The sequence below is a fragment of the Calliopsis andreniformis genome, chromosome 2 (genome assembly GCF_051401765.1).
Source record: "Calliopsis andreniformis isolate RMS-2024a chromosome 2, iyCalAndr_principal, whole genome shotgun sequence".
Lineage (NCBI taxonomy): Eukaryota > Metazoa > Arthropoda > Insecta > Hymenoptera > Andrenidae > Calliopsis > Calliopsis andreniformis.
Window position 1 is genome coordinate 8,070,793 of NC_135063.1, and position 25,823 is coordinate 8,096,615.

Here is a 25,823-nt window from a genome sequence, read left to right on the forward strand (position 1 = left end):
AGCAAGCATTATATCCAACACTGAGAAATTCGTCTAACTGATACGTTAACCAATAACAGTTTTGCAATTGTTAAACAATAATCATTGAAATATAATAAACTCCTACATATTTTTCTTGTAAATTATTAATAAAAGGACTTCTTCTCTTTAAATAAAATTTTCATTTTTCAAAAAGCCACCAAATGTTATAACATTTGTGCTAAAATTATCGTTCTTTCCATCTAGACGTAATTCTAAAACAAATACATTTTTAACTGACCCTAATAAAACAAGCTTGTCAATTAAATTCTTATACTAAAAATGAAACAATCGTTCTACCATAAATAAAAAGAAAAAGAAATATAAACCAAAACCAAAGGCATTAAAATAAGCAATGCCTCCATATTCTACTTCGTAATTCCACCCCCCAACGAAATGTGAAAGGGGAGGCCAACGACATACTGCGTCGCACGTAGTGAACCCACGCAGACAGAATTCTGCGCAAATCACCGTCAGTTACCACTAACAATCCCCAATTAACGATAAAAACGTCGCTCACTCACCATAATTAATCCTCCGCTTATCCATTCACCCACAGCATTAAATACGAAAACCCATAACCAAATTACATCATCCCCAGAAACCGAACGAGACCCTCTACCACAGTACAATTCAACGAAGACTGCTTCAATCCTTTTATCTACCTCAAGAAGCAAGTAAAGGAAGCCGGTAAGGAGCCAAAATTCCAGGCGACTCCAACTCTCCCCCTCCCGCAGCTAATAAAAGAAAAAAGAGGAAAATAATCTCAGCCTCCACGTACCTGATTGTTGTCGAGTTTCAAGCGTTCACGGAACAAGCTGCTGCCCTCGCCGCCGCTTCACGCCATGGATCTCCCCTTCCAAGACGCTGCACTCGCGACGCACGCCACGGGGAACGATCTCTCGCCTCCTCCCCCGCCGTCTGAGCCCTGTGTTTCCAGCGAACCGATCCACTCTCGATAATTACATCTTCGCGGAACCGAACAGTCTTGCTCGTAACCTCCCCTCGTGGAGAACTCGAAAATCTCTCTCCTTGAACTCTAGACTGCGGACTGTCCTCTTAGTCCTTAGTCCTCTCTCTCTCCCCTGCGTCCGGTTCCAGCGTTCGACGAGGCGCGCACGCTCCACTACGAAAGCTCGACGACGAGTGAAAGCCCGAGCCAGCGGGAAGCACGGGCGACCGAGCCAGGACGCGCCTTTCGCGCGCACTGCGCAAGCTCGGGGGCATTGCGTGCGGTGGCTGGCCGCTGATGGGTCGCGTTAAGGGTCGTCTCTCCTCGGCTACCGTCGCCCGCCAATGGTGAACGCGACCCCTTCGAGCGACGCTGCACGCAGAGAGGGTGGGTCGCGCGCGGCGTGTTGTGGTTACAGGTGAGAGGGGGAGATGGCAAAGGTGAACGATACTGCGCCGACTGTGCGCGTCGGGGCTTCTTGGATATTTCGTTTCTTTTATGGGGCTTGGAGCTGGTGGATATGATGTTTCTAGATTGCACGCGAGACCTTGGTGACGTGTTTCATGTCCATTTTATGTCTGAACGTTTTGGGATATAAGTTGGATGTTTTGGAAGTATCCGATAGCGTACGTTTTGAAGCTTGAGAAATTTATGTTCGTGAGAATCTTAATGACACACTATATGGGCGTTCTAACGACTTACGCTTTTGGATGTTTTATGGACGTAATTTGGATGTCTTTAAAACATCCTATGAATGCTTTTTAAGGTGTTCTAAAGACACTGATTTGTAATTTCGGACGTTTCAAAGACGTCTTTTGGAGATTTTTTGGACTTTCCTGGATATCTTCGAGATGTTTGTGATTATGTGGGTCTGCAATTGGGTGGAAGGTTCATTGGTTTTGAGAAAATGTCCCATAAAACACAGAGATATCTGAAAAACGTCTTAAAGGTATCCAGTAAAGCCCTAAAAATGTCCAAAAGACGTCTTTAAGGCGTCCAAATTATATCGTAAGACGTCCAAGCATAAAATGGACATAGTATGCACTATACTACGGGTTTATTTAGGAAAATTCTTCTGAATAATTCTTCAATCGTGAATTTAGAAAACACGAGCTTTATAATGATGTAATTTTTATTACTCACTGTACAGTGGTTTTCTAGACAAAAATATGCTGGTATTGAAGGGTGAAGGGTCATGCGGAATGATGAATTGAAGTACTGACATTTATCTTTAATATTTGTCGTGAAATTGTTTAATATTTGTAAATAAAATTGATTTCTGTAATACTTGCATGTAGTTTAAATTTTGAATATTATTTTCGATACTATCGATAGAGTTCACAGAACATCTTTACGATTACTCGCGCAATATCGATTACTTCACAATCGAATTCATAGGTATCGAAAGCACAGTGCATTTAATTTGCGGGAAAAACATACAAGATAGTTAATCACGAATGTAAAACTAATGTGAACGTTATTATAAAATAACAAGTGCTTCTAACGACAGATTTTTTATTATACTGTCAAATATGGATGAAATCGACAGGCCACCAATTATAGTGAGTAATAAAATTTCACTAAACCTATTTCATCAAACACGCTTTGAATTCATACCTAACCTACATTTGTATTACTCAATTTATTAAATGCATTCAAATTCTTCTGCTACTTAAAATATAGCATAATTAAAAAAATGATTTCGTAATATTTATTAAACTTATTCTAATATATAAATTTTTCGTAGAAATTTGAATGTAGATAATGTAATATTTTAAATACTAAAATATACAATACAATTATAAAACAGTGCAAGAACAATATAAGATTATACAATTCATTTTTTACTTGAATGTTGTGAATGTAAAAGATATATTAATATTAATATTTATACTTTTAATTTATAGGATATTGCAAATATTCCCAAAAATGCAGGAATTGCTGCCAGTTGGGTAAATAGTAACAAAGTCTGTATATATAACAGTAAAAAATTGGATGAAAGACATCATGAGAAATATAACTCAACAATACATATTTTAAAGCCAGAAGTAATTTTATTCTCTCCACAATTACGTAAACTTGTGAATGAAAGTAATGGTGTATTTTTATCCATTCAAAAATTGAAATCATTTTCTGGAGATGTTAGGCCAGAACTTTTGAAACACAGTAAACAGTATCGTTCTACATTAAGGGCATGTATAGAAAGCTTACAAGACATACTTGGAAAATCATTATCTGATAAAAAAGAATCCTTAGAAAATTTCCTGACCATTTTTTATCAAATAGAATGCATATGGCATTTAACTGAAATTCTTTATATAGATGTAGTACCAGGTAAGATATTAATATTTAGAAATAAAAAGTATATCAAATATAATAAGTAAATAATATATTAAAAACATGGTATTTTACGCATAGGTGAAGTAGTTTTACCACAATTGCTAGAATGGATTAAATTTCATTTTCCATCCAGAGAAAGCATGGCAAGAAATATTTTAGACCAAAAGACAATTGGTGCTGATTTATCATATGCAACTTATTGGGAAGCAGTGATAGGTTGTGCATTACATGGGAAACTAGATTTAGTACGGGCTCTATTAGCATTACATAGTAAAGCAGATCATCCTGCATTTGTAATGGCCGAAAATATTCTTAAAATAATACCTGTATATAATGTATATGGTGGTTACTCCATAAATGAATTTATGATGCGCTGGAAACATTGGCAATTAGAACTATCCATGAATTTGAATAGTAAAGCTTTTTCTACTGACACTAATCTAGAAATGCTTATGAAGGTACTTATACTGCTATTAAATATATAAACAGAGTAAGATAGTATTATACATTTTAAATTTCTAAAAACATTTAATACAGTTAATTGCAGGAGAACAAGATGTATTATGGCAATATGCATCATACACAGATGCCTGGTATGAATTGTTGGCAGCAAAATTGTTTTATTCATCCCCATGTTGCAAACAGCCTGAACTCTCACATCAAGCAAACAGTATTTCTAAAAGATGGCACGCTAACAGACCTTCTGATAATGCTATACGTGCTTTAATGGAGAGTGATTTGCATCAACTTATTAAAGAAGTACAATACATGGGTGATAATGGATGGTTTGCAGCCCATTTAGTGGATTTGCTTTATACTTGTGGAAAACTTAAGATTTTAGACAAAGATCAAATTGAGTAAGTAATTCAATATAAGGGTAAGTGAAAGCCAAGTTTAACTACATAGAAATAAAATTAAAATAATTTGTACTATTGTATCAGAGTCACTAGTCAACTTCATGAATCTTTAATATTGGAATATGGTAACACATTGATGGGACATCACTCTTTGTGGCAATGTGGAGCAAGTTATTTGATACATTGTCCAAAACAAGGTTTATCTAGACTAGAAATATTGCTACAGTCATTACCAATGGGATCAGAAGCACGAGTGAATAAGATCATAGACATAGCACGTGATAATAAGATGGATCATATTGGTTAGTGCAATTTTTTTATTCACAAGTATTAGAAAACATTAAATATTTATAAACTTTGTTCAGTTACTAGCATATGTAAAATCCAAGGACTGAAATGTATGAAGCAAGGAAGACTTGGGAATGCGCTTGCATGGTCATTAAAAGCACAGGATAGTGGTTTCATAACATATATTGCTGATCAATTTCTGAAACAGTATGCAGAAAATGGAAAATTGGAATGTCGTGACCTGTTAGAAAATTTGGGTTTTTGTATGATGGCAAGTGATAGACTGACATTTCTAGGTAATTTGATTAAAATTCGTTTTAAATACAATTTAATTTTTAATACAAACTCAATTATTTGTATTGCATTTTGAAACCAGGAAAATACTGCGAGTTTCATCAAATGTACGGAATCGGAGAATTTAAGGAAGCAGCAAGTTTACTAGTGTCCCTTTTAGTATCAAATTTAACACCAAAATAGTAAGTACAAATAAGTATACATAGATATTCATACAATTAAAAGAGAAAGAAATTTCACAGTGAAATTTTTATTTCAGCTTTTGGTCGATCCTTTTATCAGATGCAATTCCATTATTGGAAGCTAAAGATGTAATTCTGTCTTCCAGCGATTGCTTCGAACTATTGCGTTGCGTAGAAGCGCATGGAGATGACCAAAAATTTCAGGATGAAATTGAAATCTTCCGACTAGCCGTCGCTAGAAATTTAGCTCGGGCCTTAAGCCTTGAAGGCTGTCAAGCACAACATTAGAGAATTAACTGTCATTTATTATATAAAAGTTTTCTAATTTTTTAATAAAGAATTTTCGTGTCACATAATTTCCACCCTCTCATCACTTACAACTTAACATCCATAACATTCCCAAAGAAAATAATTAAGGATAATAAATAAGAGTACTCTCGAAAATAGCGGGTGTCTAGGCGTAGTCCAAAATTTTAGAATAACTTCTGTCTTTACAAAGATTTTGTACCTCTCACAGTATATTTTTAATAAAAATACTGGTAAGCAAAGATTATATTAGTTAAATATGTATTTCTCAACTAAAATTGAAAATAGTAAGGTATGTGAGATAAAAGTAATTTAGATAAGTCTATCTTGGCGTCATTGATGATAATACGCGTGCGTTAAAGTTGATATTTGTTGGGAGGTGAAAGAGGGAAATAAGACAGCTGTCACTTTCGTCGATAAGATTCTAATTCATTTAATTTTTGGAATTCTAAACGTGACATCAGAAAATGATGTCGGAAAGAGATTATGGACCTCTCAGCGCGGCTTGTGTGCGTTCTCTTAATGATAAACTTTATGAAAAACGAAAGGCAGCTGCCTTAGAAATAGAAAAGTAAGGTTATAAATTTTGTTTACCGATACCTCTAATCATATTTATTTGCAATGTTTTAGCTTACTATTGTGTGTTATTTATATATTATTTCAGAATGGTAAAGGAATTTTCTGCGCATAATAACACGGTACAGATAAAACGACTTTTAAAAGTACTAGGTCAAGATTTAGCCACTTCACAAAATCCACATACGCGTAAAGGTGGTTTAATTGGACTGGCAGCTATGGCAGTAGGTTTAGGAAAAGACACTGGCCAATATATAGAAGATCTAATTCATCCTATCTTGGCTTGTTTCTGTGACTCAGATTTGCGTGTAAGATATTATGCTTGTGAAAGTTTGTACAATGTGGTAAAAGTAGCAAGGGGCGCAGTATTGCCACAATTTACAGATATTTTTGCAGCACTAAGTAAATTAGCATGTGATTCAGAACAAAGTGTAAAGAATGCAACTGAACTGCTTGATAGATTAATGAAGGTAATTGAAATTTGGTGTTCGTGTAGAAAAATATAGTGAAGGTATCTTATACGGCTGTGGTTTTAGGATATTGTAACAGAGAGTGGGCTCTTTGATTTAGTTGGATTTATGCCATTACTAAGAGAACGCATTTATACCAAAAATCCATTTGGTAGGCAATTCGTAATAGCATGGGTGTCTGTTTTGGATGCTGTACCTAATATGGACTTTATCATATTTCTACCTGAAATTCTTGATGGTTTATTTAAAATATTAGAAGATCCTACACCAGAAATTAAAAAAGTTACAGATACTGTCCTTGGTGAATTTTTACGTAATATAAAATCTAATCCTGAAAGGGTAGATTTTCCTGCAATGATAAATATTTTAATTACACATGCACAGAGTACAGATGAATTATTACAATTAACTGCAATTACATGGATTAAGGAATTTGTACAATTATCAGGACCCCTTATGCTTCCCTATATGTCTGGTATTCTTATAGCAGTCTTACCCTGTCTAGCATATGATGGAGATACTAGAAAAAGTATTAAAGAAACTGCAACACAAGTAAATACAAGCTTAATGAAGTTGATAACTATGGAAAATACACAAATTGTAAATAATAAGTCTGAAAAAGATGCTCAAATTCAACAAGGTAAGTTATATTTGCATAGAATGCTCAAAATATCGTAATTTATTTAGGAAACAAAAATGATAAAAAGTTGATTTCACTTCTAGATTCTAGTCAACACTGTTCCTTAGCAGAAAGTTTAGATTTATCCAGTGTTGTTGAAGTATTAATTAAACATTTAATGTATATGTCTGTACAAACGAAAGTTGCTGTTTTAAAGTGGATTCACCATCTATTCACAAACATTCCACACAAAATTTTTAATCATATTGAAAATCTATTCCCGATTCTAATGAAGTCCTTAAGCGATAACTCTGATGAAGTAGTACAACAAACATTAGTTGTAATGGCTGAAATAATTAGTTCAAAGTCTCCCGAAGCAGCGGCAACAGATTCAAATAGCGAAATGCAAAACAAGTACTTCACGAAATTTATTGTGAATTTATTAAGACTTTTCTCGACTGACAGACATTTACTGGAAGAAAGAGGAGCATTTATTATTAGAGAATTATGTGTGTTGTTAAGTGCTGAAGATATTTACAAAACGTTAGCAAAGATATTGCTAGAGGAACCAAACTTAAATTTTGCGTGTACAATGATACAAACATTAAATGTTATATTATTAACAAGTTCAGAGTTATTTGATTTACGAAATAAACTTAAAGATTTAGATTCTTTAGTAAGTATTTTTATATTCTTTATATTATAAAAGTATTATATTATTTCTTTAATGCTACATATGATTACAGGAAAGTTGTGAATTATTCAAATGTTTATATGTGTCTTGGTGTCACAATCCTGTTGCAACTGTAGCATTGTGCCTTTTATCCCAACACTATGGACATGCGTGTAATATCATTAGGTCATTGTATCCTTTCTACCCATATACAATATTGTATTTTATATTTTTTAATATTGACTTTATATATATTTTCCTTACTATTTAACTAAAAATTTAAATAATATAGTGAAAATATAGAAGTTACTGTAGAATTCCTCATAGAAATAGACAAATTGGTACAATTGATCGAGTCTCCAATATTTACTTGTAAGTACAATATATAATTTACATTAAAACTGAGTACTCTTTAAATAGGAATATTTTTTTAGACTTAAGATTACAACTCTTAGAGCGAGAACAGAATGATGCTTTAGTATATGCGCTTTACGGCTTGTTGATGATCCTTCCTCAGAGTGAAGCATACGCAACGTTACAAAGACGTTTGGCAGCAATTCCTCCGACAACAAAAGCAATACCAAAAATAGCGTCAAATACTCCAAGATCTTTTAAAGACTCATTTGACTTTTCTGAATTACTAGAACACTTTCATACTGTTCAGGAACAACATAAACAACAAAAACGTAATCAGCGATTAACAAGTTTAATAGAAAAAAATACGAACCATACGGATATGTAAATAACATTTTAATTAATTTATACGAAAGTAAACTGATATATGTAAAGATTTATACCTTTTTATTATGTGAATATACCTATAAAAGAAAATGCTAATTATTTTTTTCATCATAAATTATTACAGATGAAATAATATCAGTGGACTTATTTGCTAACACTTGTATATAAAATAATATATTTTTTATTGCATTACTGAATGTTAAATATCTTAAACAACTTTCTTTTTTATTATTACCTGCTTTGTATATACATTATAGATACACAAAAACATGAAATATGACTATTTACAATATCCAAGTGTTCATAATATGTACGATGTTTATATAACTAAAGAAAAAGGCTTTTTACACCATATGCTCTATTCAAATAAATGTTTTCATTCGAAAAGAATATCATATTATAAAATTGTTTGATTATGATATTCTTTTCACATCAAATAATTTACCTAAGAATACTGTACATTGTTTATGTTTCTTACATTACTAATTTTTGAAACTGTACATGGCAGTCTTATTCTCATAAATATAAAAAATAACTAATAAAAATCATAACATAAATTGCTAAAGCGATGTGTATTCTGAATCATCTGTATCCTCTACAGTCACTTGACAGTTGTCAAGTGTTGATAAACGATTAAGGTAGTCTATAAGCCGACCATTTTTATACAAGATTTTTGCAATACGTTCTTGCATGTCGCAAATATTTTTCCATTTCTGCGTACTTTCTTGGGCAGGCAAATTGGTTTTCTCTACAGTTTTCAATTTTCCTGGCAGTCTATCTACTAAATGCAAGAAATTCTCGTAACGTTCCTCACTTTCTTGAGATAGACGATATGAATACGTCTCCAATACATGTTCATAATTATCTATATCTTTATCTAAAATCTGAGTTTTCAGGAAGACTGTTTGTGCCATTTTGTACCAATCAGCGACACATTCAGCTCGACTTATCATCGAAGGAATACAAAATGTTTCAAGGAGATTTTTTAATCTCTGACCCGTTTCTGTAACCTAAGAGAAAATACGACAAAAATAAAGAGAAAAATTAATAAATATTGAATATTATGGATTTAAAATACCTTTATTCGTTCCAGCACATGAAATTGTTCATCATTATAGGTGAGACTACGAGTAGCTCTATCTCTTAATAAATGTTGCCAACCATCTCGTAAACGATCGACCAAAGTTGTTGCTTTTTGACTTGCTTTATTAGCCCATGGACACCACAATCCGCGGATAATAATATCCCATTCATTATGTAAACTTCCTTCCTTAACATATCTGTATTTGAAACCATGTATATAATTTCATGTAAATTGATCAAAATAAGAAAATAAATAAATAAGATGCACAATATGATTACCTTTGATGAAGTTGTACTACTGCAGGAGCTAATTCAGTTAGAAGTTCTTTGCTTTTAGAATCCAATTCTTTTTTCCAATTTTTTATTTCTAAACTATTCTGATTACCCAATTTCCTGGATATTTGTCTAGCAAGGTTTTCACTCCTTTCCACTGCTATTGCTGTACCTTCTACAGCTTTTGTGAATTCTCTTGAATGTTGACATCTTTCTAATAATCTTGTGAGTTCTGTTGAAACAAGCCCACTGAAAGCCTCTATGGCATCCTGTGACAATTTACTGCATAGCACCAGTTTGTCAATCCTTCTTTTACAAACATATCCAACTGAACATGCTGCCTTTGCTTGACTTGCATCATTTTCTACGGACACCAAATTTGCAAACAATGGAAATTTAGGTAATTCTGCATCTACTGGCAAAACTACATTGTTATTTTCTTTGGAAAATAACATCAATGGCTTTTCCTCTGATGTAGTTGGATAGCCTTTCCCTGGAGTTGATTCCTCAATAATGTTTGTTAAAAATGTATCTCCAAAAAGAAGCATTTGAGAATTTGGTGGAATGTCAGTTTGATCTTGAATATGAACTTGAAGTGCCATCAATTTTTCTTCAGGATGCAAGAATATTTTTATCAAGCTACCTTTATGTATATTAAATATATGTACACGTTTTCTGCAAAGAGTGTCTGTAACTTCTGTAAAAAATCGATCAAAACTCCATATTTTCTGAGGATCAACTTCCAACAAGCCAGCTAATAATGGAGTTACAATTTTTTTTAAACCAACACTTAACTGACAATTTTGTGGTAGTTCTCTGCCCCACTCAATTGGTCCATTTTCTGAAGTCTGTACACCTGATATAACACCAGAGGCTTTCTTTGTGGTAATATAAAACATTGTTTCTTTATTTCTACGTCCACCAAATGGCCTAAAGGGTAAATTTCCTGTAGCTACATGGTACAATGTCACACCTATGGACCATAAATCTACAGTTGCTCCAAATGTTTTTCCCACAGGTTTCCGTAAAACTGCTCGTTCATATATATCTGGATGTAAATATTCCTCAGTTCCATACAGAGATACAAATTGTTGATCTTCTTGTAATTCTCTAGCAGCACCAAAGTCAGTAAGTTTATAGATCGTACTACCATCATCAGCAATAAATTTCATGATGTTACCTTAAGAAACACGACAATAATGTACAAAATAATCCAGGTAATTGAACCAAGCTATAGCTCTGTTCCAAGTGAAGTTTATAAAAAAATTATACACAAGAAGTCATAAAATTTCATTTAAAAACAAGTGCAACTTTTCTTAAAACAAAACTATGGCCTGATTACAAGAGTCATCTTGTATTATTCCATAATAATGTATGCAATCTTACAGAAAGTAAATGTTACAATACCTGGTTTCAAATCTCTATGAACTAAATTATTGTCACGTAAATGTTTCATTCCTGCAGTTAAATGTTCTAAGACTAACAAGAACTCGCTCTCCGCAAGACCATAGGTATTCTCTGGATCGTCCAAAATATTGAAAAGACTGCCTCCTGTACAGAGTTCCATGACGATCACAGTGCCACGGCCTTCTTGTTCCTCTTCAATTGCCAATAACTGAACAATATTCTCATGATTTACTTTTTTAAGGACTTCAAATTCTCGCATCTGTACGTCATGTGGACGCATATGACTCAATTGATTGAACGTCTTAACCGCGACAGGTTCTCCATTACTTTTGTTCACTCCTTGAAAAACTGCCCCAGTGGCACCTTTTCCAAGAACACTGGTTGTACACCAGACGAAATTCGCGGATCCACGCAGGAAAGACATTTTATACTGTGTGACAAACGACACAGGTTTCGTATTTTTGTCAATTTGACAAGTGGTTTAACCTCCTGCACAGCTGATAAATTTCAATAATACTCGTTCGCGCGAATTTCCATATATTAAAGTATATTTAAACTTTCTAATGTTTCGAATTAAGCCAAGTCATTTCGTAACGCGTTACATGAAAATTTATGCGAACAGCTACTGTTCCATACTCCGCATCATCACTAATGCGTAACGCACACTTGTGTTCGTATGTAAACTTTCGAATAGATCATGATCCATTTTACACAGGAGCGTAACGATATTTCAAAGTACCCAATTTTATTTCTACCAATTACGAGTTTCACAAATTTCCAATGTATAAACAGTAACAATGTTGATTATAGAGTAAATGGAATATTCCAGTCATTTCTGCTACAAGAAACGAAAACAAAACAAAACATTCTTGAGTTATTCTGAGAATGTTCGCTGTTTCAAGCCTCTCACTTCGAAACAACATAAGTTCATTATAATTAAACATTTTTATTTCCGACAATTTCGGAAATTATTTTAATTAAAAATGTTCAATTATAATAAAGTTGTGCTGTTTTAAGTTGTGTGGTTTAAAAGTATAGAAACTTGCAAGATGACTCAAAACAAGCAACATTTAAAGAGGTTTTTGTAAAAAGTGGTCAATAATAAGAGATAACAATTTTAAAGGATGATTCTATATGCTAAAATAAGACAAAAATCAAGAATGCTAAAATTCCATTTGAGGTCCTATTTTCGAGTTATTAACTGCTACATTCTTACGCTATGTCTGACGCGAGGACTTACCTATTCTACTGCGAGCGCGTTAGCTAGGTCAGGTGCAGGAGCGTTAATGCCGTAGTCGTCTACTTAAATTGAAAATGTTCAATTATTCACTCAATTATTCTTCCTAAATTTTAAATGAGAATTTAAATGTTCCCAATGGAATGACATAATTTTCTTATCAAAGTTAAGAAGTAGTCGAAAATATCTCATAAAATCGACAACTGAATGAAAGAAGGCTCGTCACACTTGAATTTTGCTGAAGTGGGGGACGAACGAGCATTCGTTCGCTTGGTTTAAACGCACCATTACAGATAACAGAGGGTTAATAAGAGGGAGCCAATGGATATCGCACGAACAGTCTGCGCGCAGTGTAGATACAGCATGTAGAACAAAGTTTCTTGAAAATAACTGTCAAGAATAGTGTGAACATGCGGGGATTATTTATAATGAGCAAACTGGTACTTTTGGTGCTGCTTGTTTGTTCAGAACCATTTTTACAATTGTGCGATGGCAAATCGATAGCTCAGAACACTCATCGGTAATTGATAATTAATAATTAAATTGTTCACTGTGAAACTAACGTCAAACATTCTATTAAATAACAGACAATTAAAAATTTAAAAGAAAAAAGTAAAATATACAAGCAATTAAAACGTACATAAATAAACATACAATGTAATAAACACATATTACTATGAATTAGAGAATGATTATACTTTTAATTATACAGGGTATTCGACGACAAGTGTCACAAATTTTAAGGGGTCTAAAAATATAATAAATATTGCAAGTCTTTCACATGGTCCAATGTTTCTTGGTTCTAAACTCACGACATATTTATGTCAAGTTTAGGACTAATCCAGACGAGAGATTTTTCGATAGTCGAAAATAACGAAGACAGGTTTCAAACTTGACATTAATATACCACGTGTTTATAGGGAAGAAACATTGCGCCACGTGAATAGCTTGCAACTCTAGATGTTTGAGAATGTGTTTGATAGTAGATCGTTTCGAGGAGCAAATCTATGCTAATTGTCGAATCTGTTTTAATTCTGCTTTATTTTTAGGGGATATGTGTTTACGATACCGCAGGTATTGCTAGCTGATGAAACCGCGGATATCTGTGTGTCCCTGCATAATCTAGAGCCTCCAGTCAATATTACCCTAACTCTGTCGTGCCCATTCTTCACTGACACTATTTTAATTACGGAACCACTGGCTGAGACCAGCACCGTAGTGGAAACAGGTGAACTGAACTTTCATGTGAATACATTTTAAAGCAATTAAAATTTTTCGCTAAAACAGGATAAAGTGAACGTAAAACGATATTCCCTTAATGCATTTGTTAACAGGTTTCATTAAAATTGTTTAAACATTTCATTATAGAAAAGCAACAGGTATGTTAAGTTTTCCATTATTGTAGCTCTGTTTCCAGTTTCAATTTCGAATTTTGGAGCACATTTATCCATTTGATGGAAATTGTAGCGATACGTAGGACCGAACTTGTTAAATTGTTAACATTTAAGAAATTTATAGTCATTGGCCCTGATAAATGTTACTGTTTCTGATTTCTTTATTTTTCATACTTTCGATGTAAAAGCTCCAGTCTCGATATTTTCGTCCCGTGTTGGGCTCTTAAATTTGTTGAAAGCAAATCGTAAATTGAAATTGTCACTTCCTGCGAGGGAACTGAATTGGTTGATTGACTCTCTCTATGGAGGGGAAATAAGCAATCACTCAAATACATGGGAAGCTCTATTACACTGTTCTGCCCAGACCGAAACAACGAACATTGGTCGTTAAATTCGATCAAGATCCTCATCTTTAACCCCTCGAGCGTTATGCTTTATCGCTGAAAGTGTACTCTACAGTTAAATGAATTTTTCGCCACTAGGGTATACACATATGTGTCATAATCAATATGCAAAATTAGCGTATACGTTATAAGCATCATAGAAAACAAATTTTGACAATTTTGACAACTTAGACAATCTATACATAAAATTCTGTTTAGTCTGTAATCTACCTTCAGTTATACCGACAATATTGTCCATCGTGTGGGCCTAGGCTAAAAAACACGTGAAATGTGTCTGACTTGGAGACTCATTCTACTTACACCACTGCGCCTAACTTAGGTAATGCACACCCCAAGTCAGACACATTTCACGCGTACTTTGAGTATCTTTAACAGTCAATAACAAGAAAACAAAGTCATAAATGGAATTTTCTAAATATTTGACAACAATTTGGAAATAGTACATGAAATATTTTCGATATTATAATTCTTTTCTACTTCGTTCTTTGAAAGTTCTCTAAGATTTCTACTAATCATGAATCTTTTTCGACAGGTATACAAACGTGTTTAGAATTAGTAATACCAGCAACGCTATGTATGTACGCGGAATTACAACTGAAAGTCATTGCTGAAAAGAACGACTACGAATCGGTAGTAACATCGCAACAGATCGTTATCAAGCATGATACTTTCATGGCTTTCGTGGAAACTGACAAACCAGTTTATAAACCAGGCCAAGACGTTAATATCAGACTTCTTTTACTGAAGTACGATTTGAAACCATGGAAGAAAACGGTAATAACTTTCGATTGCTTTTGATCGATGACTGAAGACAGTAATTCAATCACGTGATATCTTTTATCCGGCTGATCATTTGTTAATAGATTCCAAGAATTTGGATTGAAAATCCATCACGAATAAGAGTAGCGCAATGGACAAACGTGAGTACGGAACATGGCATGGCACAGTTGTCGTTTCCGCTCTCCGCGGAATCAACTACGGTAAATGTTTAAATGGACCCATAAGGGCATGTATTTTTGTTTAAAAAATGAATGGATAGTGAAGAATAGAAACTTATAAAAACGAATAAAATGTAAATAGGAATTCTTAAATATTCATTACTAAGGAGAGCATGGACAGTAGAAAAAGATTTTGATACATATAAATGACGAAAAGATTCTTGCAAAGATGTTCACTAATTGAATACTTAAGATAAGCAACAAAAATAAATTTCTTTTTCTGCGACAGGGAACTTGGTCTATAGAATTGGAGAAAAATAGCATGTATCCTATGTTGGTTCACATGACTACGTTTAAAGTAGAAAAATATGTTCTACCAAGATTCGAATTAACAATAGACTTACCGAAGTTTATCCTGGCAGACACTAATATTATCTCGTCGACCATTTGTGCCAAGTATTGTCACAGCTTTACTATATTGTCTTTGTATATAATACTGTAGAACTTTTCTTTGCTTAAACTTTGCTTATAACACTCGATCTTCGTACTTAAACAATTTTTGTAAGTGATACCGCATTTATATGGGACATAAAAACCAAGGCTGGAAAGTTTTGCAGACTAATATAGTCCTGAGAACTAATCAAATCACTAAAATAATTAGCATACGTTTATTATCTACTTATTAGAGCGAATAAAGTTCTACTGTATTTCCAAATATCAGTACATTTTAACCACATTCTATGGCATTATCGTTTTAATAAAGATAATATAACAAACAAAATTACAGATATAGTTATGATAAAGCTGTTAAAGGTACTCTACGTTTGATGGTACTTAACGATAGCAAGGTGAGGTCCATTTCTTCTCAAAATCGCAGAGAAACAAGTTATGAGAAAGAGGTAAGATATTTTATTATAGATCTCAAGGTAGTCGAAAGTCTGGACAATAGAGAACGCTATACTAACTACTGACCAAATTTCTTAATAAAGAACGTGCTTTTCAGGTGAATTCGCTAAGCGGATGCGTCGAATTTGTATTTGCAGCCTCGTCCTTAGGCTTAGGGAATTTCACAGAAAGACCCGATACCATCATTCTGAAAGCGTATTTCACAGAAGCTAAAACTGGAGTAGTAGAAACCACCATTAGGGAGACGAAAGTAGTGCACCAAGCTTTGAAATTACAATTCAGTCCGTACTCATCTAAATATTTCAAGCCTGGCCTGCCTTATTATGGAAAGGTGAGTCTTCTACACAGTATCATCGTGATTATGAGACAAAATGATAAAAGTCACGCTTTGAATTCGACCTGTCTTAATTGACGCCTAAAGCATACAATCGATACTTTTTAACAGATGGAGAAGAAAAGAAATTTTTATATAAACAGAGTACAAGATTTCCTTGTTTTAAGTTCACAAGTGTCCCTAATACTTTTTGGAATTATTTTGTGAAACGATATTTCTGTCCAACAGTTACGAGTGCTAAAGCCAGATGGCAGTCCAGCTCCTTCCGAAAAAATTCAAATTTGCTTGATAATCGAGGGAGAATGTGATATCTTTAAATCGGATACGGATGGCTTCATCGATTTCGTCGTTCGACAGGTCCTTCAAACCACACTGCAGATCAACGCCACCGCTATTGAGTACCGTAAAAAATTGTATTCACCAGCTGTAGCCTGGAAGGTGAGAGTAATTGAATAGACTACTTTATGCATTAAAAGCATATTGTTCAGGTTGTTCGATGCTTTTAGTAGAATAACTGACTAAATAGATTTCTTTTTCCCTGGACTTCATTAGGTATTGATGTATCAACCTACTGCATACTTTCGTGTAAATAAATGGAATTCTCCATCCAATAGTTACTTGACAATATCTAAAGGACAACAACCCATCGTATGTGGTGAAAAGTACACTTTCAACGTGACATTCACAGTGCCTCCAAACGAGGATTCCGAACCAATCAACTTTTATTATTCCATCATTTCAAAAGGAAACTTTTTGACATACAATCACGTGCAATTTAAACCCGATTATAATACAATACTAAATTTTTCGGAATTCCATAAGCTGCTTGGTCCTAAGTCTACAGATAATATATCTGGAATCCCTATTGTCCACAGGTATTTATTATAAATTCATTTGTTTTTACTGATGCTTTGTGTTCGATTCTCGATGTCTGCTATGTCTATAAAGTAAATCTCAATGTCTGAGAACCGATTGTACAAATCGTGATTCTAAAAAGAGAAAATAAGTCGAAAACATTGAAAAGTATTTGTTAATATTGTACTTTGTTTTTAAAAATGTTTTCGACGTGGTTAATACGAATTAGCAGTAGAATAAGTCTTTGCATCAGACACATTAAGCGTTTCTTCAATAATTAATATTTTGGAAATGAAGCCTCATTTTGATATGCAGAATCACCACTTCAAATTTCTGACACGTGTAATCGAACACACCTATTTTGCCTTTGTTAAGTAGCACTTATTTAATAATAGGAAATAATTCACATTTAATGATAATAATAAATAAATTATGTTATTTTTAATGGCACAGATTTCCATTGAGTATAAATATTACGCCAAGCATGGCTGCCATCTCTGAACTGCTTTTGTATTACGTACGACCCGATGGCGAGGTTGTTGCAACCACGTACAAAATCGAGGTTGGTCACTGTTTTGCGAACAATGTGAAGACTGCATGGCAGCCGGATGTTCGAGTACCAGGCGCGGGTGCCTCTTATCATGTGGAGGCTGCGCCTTGGTCCCTTTGCGCTATTTCTGCTGTTGATAAATCAATCCTTTTCTTGGACACAAAGAAGAGCAATCTGGTCGCTGCTGATAAAATATTCCATCGATTAGAAGAAATCCATTTGGAACTAGAAGAACCGCCAGCAGTGGACTGTGATTGTATGTTTTTAGTTATTTCTAGCGTTGGTATTTCCTAGTTTCTCGTAATATTAACTATTTTTATTAATATTTCCTAATATTAACTATTGTATCCTAACTTACTGTAGCCATCAACCAGCTTGAAATCAAAACATAGGACGTTCGACGTCAGGTGTCAGAAATTTTAAGAAGTGACCCAACATGTCCAAATAGGACGAAAATCAAGAATGACGAAATGTGTCTGGTTTGAGACTTATTCTACTGTCGATGTCCACTAACCAGATCAGACACAGTAAAATCAGTAGAATAAGTCTCAAGTCAGACACGCTTCACATGTATTTTAAGCATCTTTTAAACAATGAATAACTCGAAGACGAAGCCTAAACCGCAATTTCCTCTACCTTTATTTTCATTTTCTCTATGGACACTAGTCGAACACCCTGCTTAACTTATGTACTTCGATACAATGCGCGAGGTTTACAATTAATGCAACTTCGTGTGAAACATACACGACGCTTAATGTCACGTTTTAAATTTATAGCGACGAGAGAATCTACTAGTTTTGGGGATTTTATAGACACTAGGCAAGCTTTTAAAGTAAGAATTTTTAAAGTAAGAATTTTGCAATTAATGAACTTTATTTCATCATTTTTCTATCTTGTAGGATTTTGGAGTGATCGTAATAAGCGATTTAAAATTAGATGCACAAAATTGCATGCCGACGACGAAGTTGCCATATGTGGCAGAAGAAACGTCTCGTACCGTTTTCGCGGGAAGATCGTTTGGTAAGTGCATTTTAACTAGCTGATATATTCATTTGCATTTTATAAATATTACTAACGCTTTACTGTTTCTTACAGCCCTCTCTCAAGCGGCCTTCCCACTAATGTCGGTAGATTATATGTCCATGATGGTCAATCCGCCATACTTTATACCATCACTTGATCAAGTTACAACCACTCGAACCTATTTCCCTGAAACATGGCTATGGGAATTAGTTCTCACCGGGTAAGAGACAACCATTTTTTAATCCTGTAATCGAACCTTTGTCTTAGACGGTCGCGATCGTGTGATACTTATCACACTAGATCAAAATTTAAAAAACTAAGCGTCTCCAAACATATGTGCACGTGAATTTTTTCATTGTCTTAGTGTCTAGAATCTACCCTCCAAAAAGTCCCATATGTTTGGAAAGACCTTGTATATCTAGAATATTTAGATGCTGAATAGTTACACGTTGTAATGCCCTTCATAGGAAAGAAGGAAAAGCAACGATAGAACGCGCGCTCCCACACACCATCACCGACTGGGTCACTTACACGTCGTGTATTTCACCAGAGCATGGTTTTGGAATCGCTCCACCGACCACCATAACAGCGTTCCAGCCCTTCTTCCTTGACTACACTTTACCCTACAGCGTAAAACGAAGAGAACTGTTGCGCCTGAAAGTCTCCCTTTTCAATTACATGGAATACAGTTTGCCTGTAAGATGCACATAGAATGACATTCGTGGAACGACTCTGTCCAATAACTCGAGGAATTGCGTTCTAACATAAGCCCTGATTGGTGTACAGGTAATAATCAAGCTAGAAGATGCACCTGGGCTTGATCTACATTCAACACAATCTTCAGTTTCGTTTTGCGTGAAGCCACGCGATAGTGTTGTTCACGAATACATCTTGAGCCCTCGTGTTTTCGGGGAAGTTAATATAACAGTTTCTGCTTCTATTGACTCGCAGTATGCTAACTACTGTGGACCACAGATCCTAGTGTACACACAGTAAGAATGTATTCATTTGTTGTGCATATGCAAGGAATTCGACAACAGGTGGGAGATAATTTAACGATTGTATATGAGAAAATAAGACAAAAATTGAGAGTGACGAAATTGTAATCGTCTGAACCCTAGATACTACAGATTTAAATGAAAAGCTCGGGAAACCCAGGTGCCCCTCCAATCTTCTACATAACGATAACTAAGCGGCCAAACTAAAATATCAATTTCATCGTTCTTGCATTTAACATCCATCTCAGTATTTTCTCTAGTACATCATCCCTTAAATTTTCTCTCATCCATTATTGAATTTTCTACATTTGTAAATTATACGATTATTTCGTAAATTAATTTAAACTTTAAATTCTGTCTTTAAGGGATGTCATCGTGAAACCGATCCTTATTATACCAGAAGGTTTCCCAGTAGATGTAACCAACTCTACGTTAATGTGTTCGAGAAGCTTCGATGAATACGATTCCTCTACAGAATGGGAGATACAATTGCCCGAAAACGTGGTGCCAGGGAGCGGCAAAGCGTATATAAACTTGATAGGGAACATTTTAGGTCCGGTTTTTGAAAATTTGAACAGTCTTGTACGGATACCAGTAGGCTGTGGAGAGCAAAATATGGTACTTCTGGTGCCCAATATTCACGTGATAAAATATCTAGATGCCGCGCAGATCCAAAATCCTGCACTCAGAGCGAAAGCGATTAAGAACATAGAGAGAGGTATGTTTCTGTGATATTTTTCATTAGGACGAAACTTCTTAAACTGTGCTTCGAATTAAGACATTTTGAAAATTAAATGGCCTCCATTATTTTATCGTCTTTTAATATTGAACGAAGGATATCAGAGAGAGCTGGATTATAGACATCTGGATGGATCCTATTCAGCCTTTGGAATGGATTTGTCGCGCTCTGGTTCTATATGGTTGACCGCGTTTGTACTGAAATCATTTTCACAAGCCCGAAACTTGATTGCCATTGACGAAAATGATCTGACAATGACTGCTGAGTGGATCGTGCAGAAGCAGTTTGAGGACGGTTGCTTCCCTATTATTGGCACCGTTTTTCTTAAACAGATGAAGGTTCGTCAAAATTGACATAAATATTGAACTGTTTATGTTCATTCTGACATGGGATTCAATTAGGAAAAACATATTTAAATCGATAAAAAATTTCAAACTTTAATACTGATTGCTGAATGCCTGTTTGTGTTACAGGGAGGTCTCCGAGAAGACGACAGTTCGTTAGCATTGACAGCATATATTTTAATCGCTTTGCTCGAATCTAAGGTCCCTTTGGCGCCGTCTGTTGTTGAATCAGGCATAAAATGCATGATAAGAGGAATTCATAAAACTACAGTTAACGACGCATATTACTTGGTTCTTTTCGCATACGCAATGGCTTTGCACAAGGACAATACACAAAGCCAAATAGTTATGGAAAGACTTATAACGTACGCTTCGAGGAAAAAGGTATGAACAAACTGTATCTTTTTATGAGTAATATAAAATAACTGTGAAACCAAACGAAAACTCAAACGCTGACTGTGAGATCGACATTTGAGTTTATACAGGGTGTTTCCAAATATATGGGATATTTTTGGAGGGTAGCTTTTAGACACAAAAACAATGAAAAAGGTTTATGCGCACGTATTCCTGAAGACGCTCAGTTTTCTATTTATAGGTATATTTCGTATATATTTTGTGCCATATGTTTAGAAATACCCTATATTTGAGTTTCTTTTTCACCTAAGAAGGTCGGTCTTCAAATGGTTTCGTTCGTACAACAAATTTAGTACTGATGCTATTGTAAAATAAGAAATTAGAATTCTGATATCAATTTTATCTAAATAACATAGAACTTGCATCCTAGAGCCTGCTTTGGTGGGAACACAAATCTAATCCATCGTTAAGTTTGAGCATCGAGATAACAGCGTATGCTGTTCTTACGCTAGTGAAATTGGGCGGTGAAGAAAACATGCTTCGCGCTTCGGAAGCTGTTCAGTGGTTGTCAAGTCAACGAAACGCCAATGGCGGTTTCATATCTACCCAGGACACAGTTGTTGGTTTAGAAGCTCTCACAGCGTACGCTGCTGCCACAAATAACAATAACACTGAATTGTTTATTACGGTGACGGCGGAAGAAATACGAGAATCACATACAATAGTTAGCGATAATTGTACGGTTCTCACACAGATTCCTTTGCCGACTTTACCAACTAAGGTTCAAATTAGGGTCAATGGCGAGGGCTGCGTTTTGGTTCAGGTAAACCAATGGTCTATTGTTATTTAATGACATTCAGTCTTGAACGTTCCTCTTTAATTTTATGGCCCCTCCTTTTGCGATTTACACTACTTATTTTTAACTTCAGTTGTGTTGCAAGTTATTCATAAGTAGTGACGCCTGTTAGTTTTACAGAGACAAATTATAGTTTATGATTTAAACATTCTCACGACAATGATATCTTCTCATGTTCCCATTCGACGGTAAGAACATTCTTTAGTCTGAGAACTAGAGTTTCCCGTTTCCAAAATACTGTCTTATATAAAATTAATCTTTTTTGAATTGTGTATTATCCGCTTTGAAATCGTAGAATGATCATTGATTAAAATTCAAGTATTTTTTAAGCCAGAAATACAAGCTACATTATATTTTCATTTAGAGTAACGTAAAATACAATGTGGAGCATGTTGCTAGTTCAGAGGCATTCGATCTAACAGTGCACTCGAAATCTGTGCCCCCCGTGAACGAATGTTCAATGCAAGAGATCACAATGTGTGCACGGTATTTGGCAGACGAGGAAAGTAACATGGCTCTAATCGAAATAGGAATGATAAGTGGATATGTGCCGATCAGATCAAGTCTAATTGCATTATTAGTAGACCCATTATCAAGTAAGTCCATTAATTCTGTACAGGCTATGATAATCGTTTACAGCCAAAATTATTTAATTCTATAATGAGTGAATGTGAATTTTAAGATGTGATCCTACATGACAACATAGAATGAAAATCAAGAATGACAAAATTGTGTCTGAGGCTTCGTTTCTGGGTTATCAATTGGTAAGAAAACCCTTGAACATGCGTGAAATGTGTCTGACTTCAGACTTTACTATACTACTGACGTCCACTAGTCAGATCATACACAGCGAAATCAGTGGAATAAGTCCCAAGTCAGACACATTTCACAAGTATTATAGACATTTTCTCAATAATTAATAACTCTGAAAAGAGGCCACAAACGCATTTTTATCATTTTTTAATTTTCGTCTTATCTTAGCGCGTAGAGTCACCCCTTAAAATATCTGACACCTGTTTCGAATATCTGATATAAAACTCAAAACTGCAGTTAAATCTAAGCATACGACTGTAAAGAAATCGTATCGAAATCAACTGTATAATGACGTTTGTAGAGGTGAAACGTTTCGAAGAGGATCACGGCGTCGTTACCCTGTATTTCGACAAATTAACCAATGAAAAAGTCTGCGTTTCGTTTCAAGTAGAAAGGGAAGTGATTGTCGATCGTCTCAAACCGGAGAATGTGAAGCTCTATGATTACTATAACCGAGAATTCACGATACTAAAGGTAAATTTAAATGGCACTAAGAAGTATCAGGCTTGGGCAAGTTTTATTTGAAATAAAGTATAAATCTTTTTAAATACAAAATAAAAAATGATTTTACAATGCCCAAGCCTGACAAGTACTACTGCAAATCTTAGAACGACAGGCCTCTAACGAACAGTAAACTTTCAGAGCTACAGTTTTCCAGCAGTTTGTAGCAGCGCAGCAGACTAAAGAAGAAGATTACGATTAAATAGTTACACAAACTATTGAGGTCCATTTTAATTGAAACGAGCTTGTCTAGAATTTATAAATACTCTTGTCTATGTGACTGATTAGGTAAAAAAACTGTTAACTGGCAGTTATCAGTCACTCTTCAGCTTCATTAAATAAAAACCTTTATATTTTCGAAGATAAACTCTATGAATTCACTTGTAATTATTTTAGCGATTAACATCTCGAAATTCTGTTTTATTTCTGCAAGTCTTGCTATATACTCCCCTGATCAATTGAATATACGCAAGAGGTTCTACAATAATCTATTAATAATTTATATAATAGTAGTAATAAATGTACGTACATGCATCCAAATGAGGTAAGTTTGATTAGCTCCATTGTTAGAAATAGAAAGTGATCTAAAAGTCGATTCCGAAGAAGCCTCAAACGATGGAGACAATTTTACGGCCCTTGGCAGAGTTTTTAGAGAATCTCTTCGTTGATCATTCAATGGAAACTTCGGGTAATATGGAAAGGCTGATTCCAGTTTACGAGCAGCCGGATAAATTACACTATAAAGAGGAAGACGCCATTGCTACCAGTGGACTCCCTGATCTGGCGCCAACTTCTGCGATAGATGAAATATTTCACAGGTATAAACGAATAATGTCTTCTTTACTATGCACAATTTCACTACATGAATAAATATTTAAAAGATACAAACCTTTCCAATAATTTAAGTGTTTAAAGTATTTCAACCATTTTAATCCTTATTTGGTATCGTAGGTGTTATTTAATAATAATTCAACTTCAATTTTTTGGTATGTAAAATATCACTCCATAACTGACGATCACATTAGAAATTCTTTTAAAACACGTTCCCAATCGACGGTTCTGGGATAAGTGTTGTGGGATTCATCACAGTCCCCTTTCTAGAAGACACTGCCTTCCCCACTCCATAGCAAGATCCTCCTGCTTACCATCTCCAAACACTCGCTCTTTTTTCAAACAGTCCCACAACACCCTCTAGTTGGAAGGCCCAGCGTAACCATTAGCCATCGCCCACCAATGGGACTGTTTTGTTTACTTTGACATGCGAAACATAAAAGTTGAAAAGTGTTGTAATCAGAATGTACAAAATAACGAACTCTTCTAGGAAGATCCTGGCGACCGATTAAAGAGCACGACGAACGACGAACAACACTTATCGTGTAAGTGAATGTATTTTACAATCTACACAACAGTTACATGTTACAATCATTATGTTCACAATTACATTTCTTTAATTTAGCTTCAACGAGAGTGAAAGAACCTTGCCCTATATGGCGCCGATAAGTTGCCATCGAATATCAGCGATGTATATTGCTCGACGAGCAGCGCGGTCAAAGTGGCGATCAGAGGATTTCGTACAGTGGATTCGCACGCGTCCCGAATCATTCAACGTGCTTCTAACATTCTGTTCTTCAGAAATTTGAATTGTTCCTGCGCCCCGCTAGATTCCCATACGTACTTACGAACCGTTAAATACAGTATCCCCTCGTTATAAGCTCTATCTCTCATACGCTCGTTTCTTCGACAAAAGTGATCCGTATAAACTGGCCTCGGTAAGGTATCTTCTGTTACAAGTTAGTCTCGATGAGATACGAGCCTAGAGCGAGAGGACACTGTACGCGTCATGACACTACATCGATAATAAACCATCCATCATATCGTTACATACAACACGTACATCATCTTACAATATTTTCTTTTCCCCTTTATTTGTATTTCTTATAAAAAAATATCTTCTTGCAGATGGAAGTTTCGCGTTAATAATGAGCAAGGACGTTGACATTGGTGCCATCAGTGACCACGTACTGATACTGAATGACTCGTTTTACACATGTAAAATGACGATGAACAGCATGGACGAGCCTGCTGAAATAACAGAGGCTCGATCCGTTTGTTCAAATCAAAAGGATAATTAATCCTCTCACTTGAATTTACTTTGAAAGATAGAACGCCGATTCGTATTTTACGAAATTCCAGAGAAGCAGGCGATTAAGGAATTTCATTTTTATCACTCCCAGAGACCTCATCGAAAAATTGGCCTCCCACCTGTGAAAACTTCGACCATATAGATATGCTATTCGCAAACTTCGCGCAGGGTATATACATTATCTTCTTCCTTTTTTTATCTACAAGTATGTTTATCAATTATATAACTAATGGTAAGGATAAGCTAACGGGTGGTACACATATGATAATGTAAAAAAATTATCACCCTCATTGCAAATGAATTTGTTACCAAATAATTTCTCTTTTTAAATATCTCTATCCTCTCTCTTTCTCTC

The 25,823-nt window shown here is 34.9% G+C and overlaps 5 protein-coding genes and 1 long non-coding RNA gene across 6 annotated transcripts in view; 4 read left to right on the forward strand and 2 right to left on the reverse strand.

The window, feature by feature from the left end:
* Positions 1–1,139, reverse strand: part of LOC143186448 (uncharacterized) — a 36,151-nt gene extending 35,012 nt beyond the window's left edge. Inside the window, exon 1 of the mRNA XM_076390124.1 lies at positions 800–1,139. The gene's annotated coding sequence lies outside the window, so the exon portion shown is untranslated. The remainder of the gene's footprint in view (positions 1–799) is intronic.
* A 1,272-nt stretch (positions 1,140–2,411) lies between these two features.
* Nup75 (nuclear pore complex protein Nup75) lies at positions 2,412–5,412 on the forward strand. Its single transcript, XM_076390099.1, has 8 exons — positions 2,412–2,532; positions 2,878–3,304; positions 3,389–3,768; positions 3,848–4,167; positions 4,252–4,469; positions 4,533–4,751; positions 4,832–4,931; positions 5,009–5,412. The coding sequence occupies exons 1-8, from the start codon at positions 2,503–2,505 to the stop codon at positions 5,217–5,219; spliced, it is 1,905 nt and encodes a 634-aa protein (XP_076246214.1). The 5' UTR covers positions 2,412–2,502; the 3' UTR covers positions 5,220–5,412.
* A 221-nt stretch (positions 5,413–5,633) lies between these two features.
* LOC143188495 (protein VAC14 homolog) lies at positions 5,634–8,534 on the forward strand. Its single transcript, XM_076392795.1, has 7 exons — positions 5,634–5,808; positions 5,902–6,283; positions 6,350–6,923; positions 7,007–7,578; positions 7,649–7,767; positions 7,868–7,947; positions 8,010–8,534. The coding sequence occupies exons 1-7, from the start codon at positions 5,705–5,707 to the stop codon at positions 8,315–8,317; spliced, it is 2,139 nt and encodes a 712-aa protein (XP_076248910.1). The 5' UTR covers positions 5,634–5,704; the 3' UTR covers positions 8,318–8,534.
* A 93-nt stretch (positions 8,535–8,627) lies between these two features.
* Ikkepsilon (I-kappaB kinase epsilon) lies at positions 8,628–11,871 on the reverse strand. Its single transcript, XM_076392793.1, has 4 exons — positions 11,080–11,871; positions 9,679–10,852; positions 9,395–9,596; positions 8,628–9,326 (listed from the first exon to the last, which is right to left on the reverse strand). Exons 1-4 carry the CDS (start codon positions 11,501–11,503, stop codon positions 8,877–8,879), a joined length of 2,250 nt encoding a protein of 749 aa, XP_076248908.1. The 5' UTR covers positions 11,504–11,871; the 3' UTR covers positions 8,628–8,876.
* Positions 11,872–12,642: 771 nt separating this feature from the next.
* On the forward strand, positions 12,643–23,697 carry LOC143188493 (alpha-1-macroglobulin). The gene is made up of 22 exons (XM_076392792.1): positions 12,643–12,836; positions 13,366–13,544; positions 14,647–14,888; positions 14,978–15,094; positions 15,342–15,508; positions 15,840–15,951; positions 16,056–16,289; positions 16,521–16,730; positions 16,845–17,167; positions 17,601–17,953; positions 18,474–18,529; positions 18,597–18,717; positions 18,793–18,940; positions 19,188–19,416; positions 19,507–19,712; positions 20,084–20,436; positions 20,554–20,795; positions 20,931–21,185; positions 21,586–21,978; positions 22,376–22,607; positions 23,126–23,298; positions 23,467–23,697. Exons 1-22 carry the CDS (start codon positions 12,727–12,729, stop codon positions 23,506–23,508), a joined length of 4,497 nt encoding a protein of 1,498 aa, XP_076248907.1. The 5' UTR covers positions 12,643–12,726; the 3' UTR covers positions 23,509–23,697.
* A 103-nt stretch (positions 23,698–23,800) lies between these two features.
* LOC143188496 (uncharacterized) lies at positions 23,801–24,922 on the forward strand. The gene is made up of 3 exons (XR_013003533.1): positions 23,801–24,143; positions 24,647–24,701; positions 24,782–24,922. It is a non-coding gene; the product is annotated as an uncharacterized LOC143188496 (long non-coding RNA).
* The last annotated feature ends 901 nt before the right edge of the window (positions 24,923–25,823 follow it).

Excerpts from the sequence above, each read along its gene's own strand:
- Ikkepsilon (XM_076392793.1), bottom strand. The coding sequence starts at position 11,503 with ATGTCTTTCCTGCGTGGATCCGCGAATTTCGTCTGGTGTACAACCAGT. Across the intron at positions 10,853-11,079 it reads TCATAGAGATTTGAAACCAG|GTAACATCATGAAATTTATT; the intron begins GTATTGTAACAT and ends GTGTTTCTTAAG. Across the intron at positions 9,327-9,394 it reads ATGTGCTGGAACGAATAAAG|GTTACAGAAACGGGTCAGAG; the intron begins GTATTTTAAATC and ends ATTTTCTCTTAG.
- Nup75 (XM_076390099.1), top strand. The coding sequence starts at position 2,503 with ATGGATGAAATCGACAGGCCACCAATTATA. Across the intron at positions 3,305-3,388 it reads TTATATAGATGTAGTACCAG|GTGAAGTAGTTTTACCACAA; the intron begins GTAAGATATTAA and ends TTTTACGCATAG. Across the intron at positions 4,470-4,532 it reads TAATAAGATGGATCATATTG|TTACTAGCATATGTAAAATC; the intron begins GTTAGTGCAATT and ends AACTTTGTTCAG.
- LOC143188493 (XM_076392792.1), top strand. The coding sequence starts at position 12,727 with ATGCGGGGATTATTTATAATGAGCAAACTGGTACTTTTGGTGCTGCTT. Across the intron at positions 16,290-16,520 it reads GCCTGCCTTATTATGGAAAG|TTACGAGTGCTAAAGCCAGA; the intron begins GTGAGTCTTCTA and ends TCTGTCCAACAG. Across the intron at positions 19,417-19,506 it reads ACATGGAATACAGTTTGCCT|GTAATAATCAAGCTAGAAGA; the intron begins GTAAGATGCACA and ends ATTGGTGTACAG.
- LOC143188495 (XM_076392795.1), top strand. The coding sequence starts at position 5,705 with ATGATGTCGGAAAGAGATTATGGACCTCTCAGCGCGGCTTGTGTGCGT. Across the intron at positions 6,284-6,349 it reads TGCTTGATAGATTAATGAAG|GATATTGTAACAGAGAGTGG; the intron begins GTAATTGAAATT and ends CTGTGGTTTTAG. Across the intron at positions 6,924-7,006 it reads AGATGCTCAAATTCAACAAG|ATTCTAGTCAACACTGTTCC; the intron begins GTAAGTTATATT and ends TTTCACTTCTAG.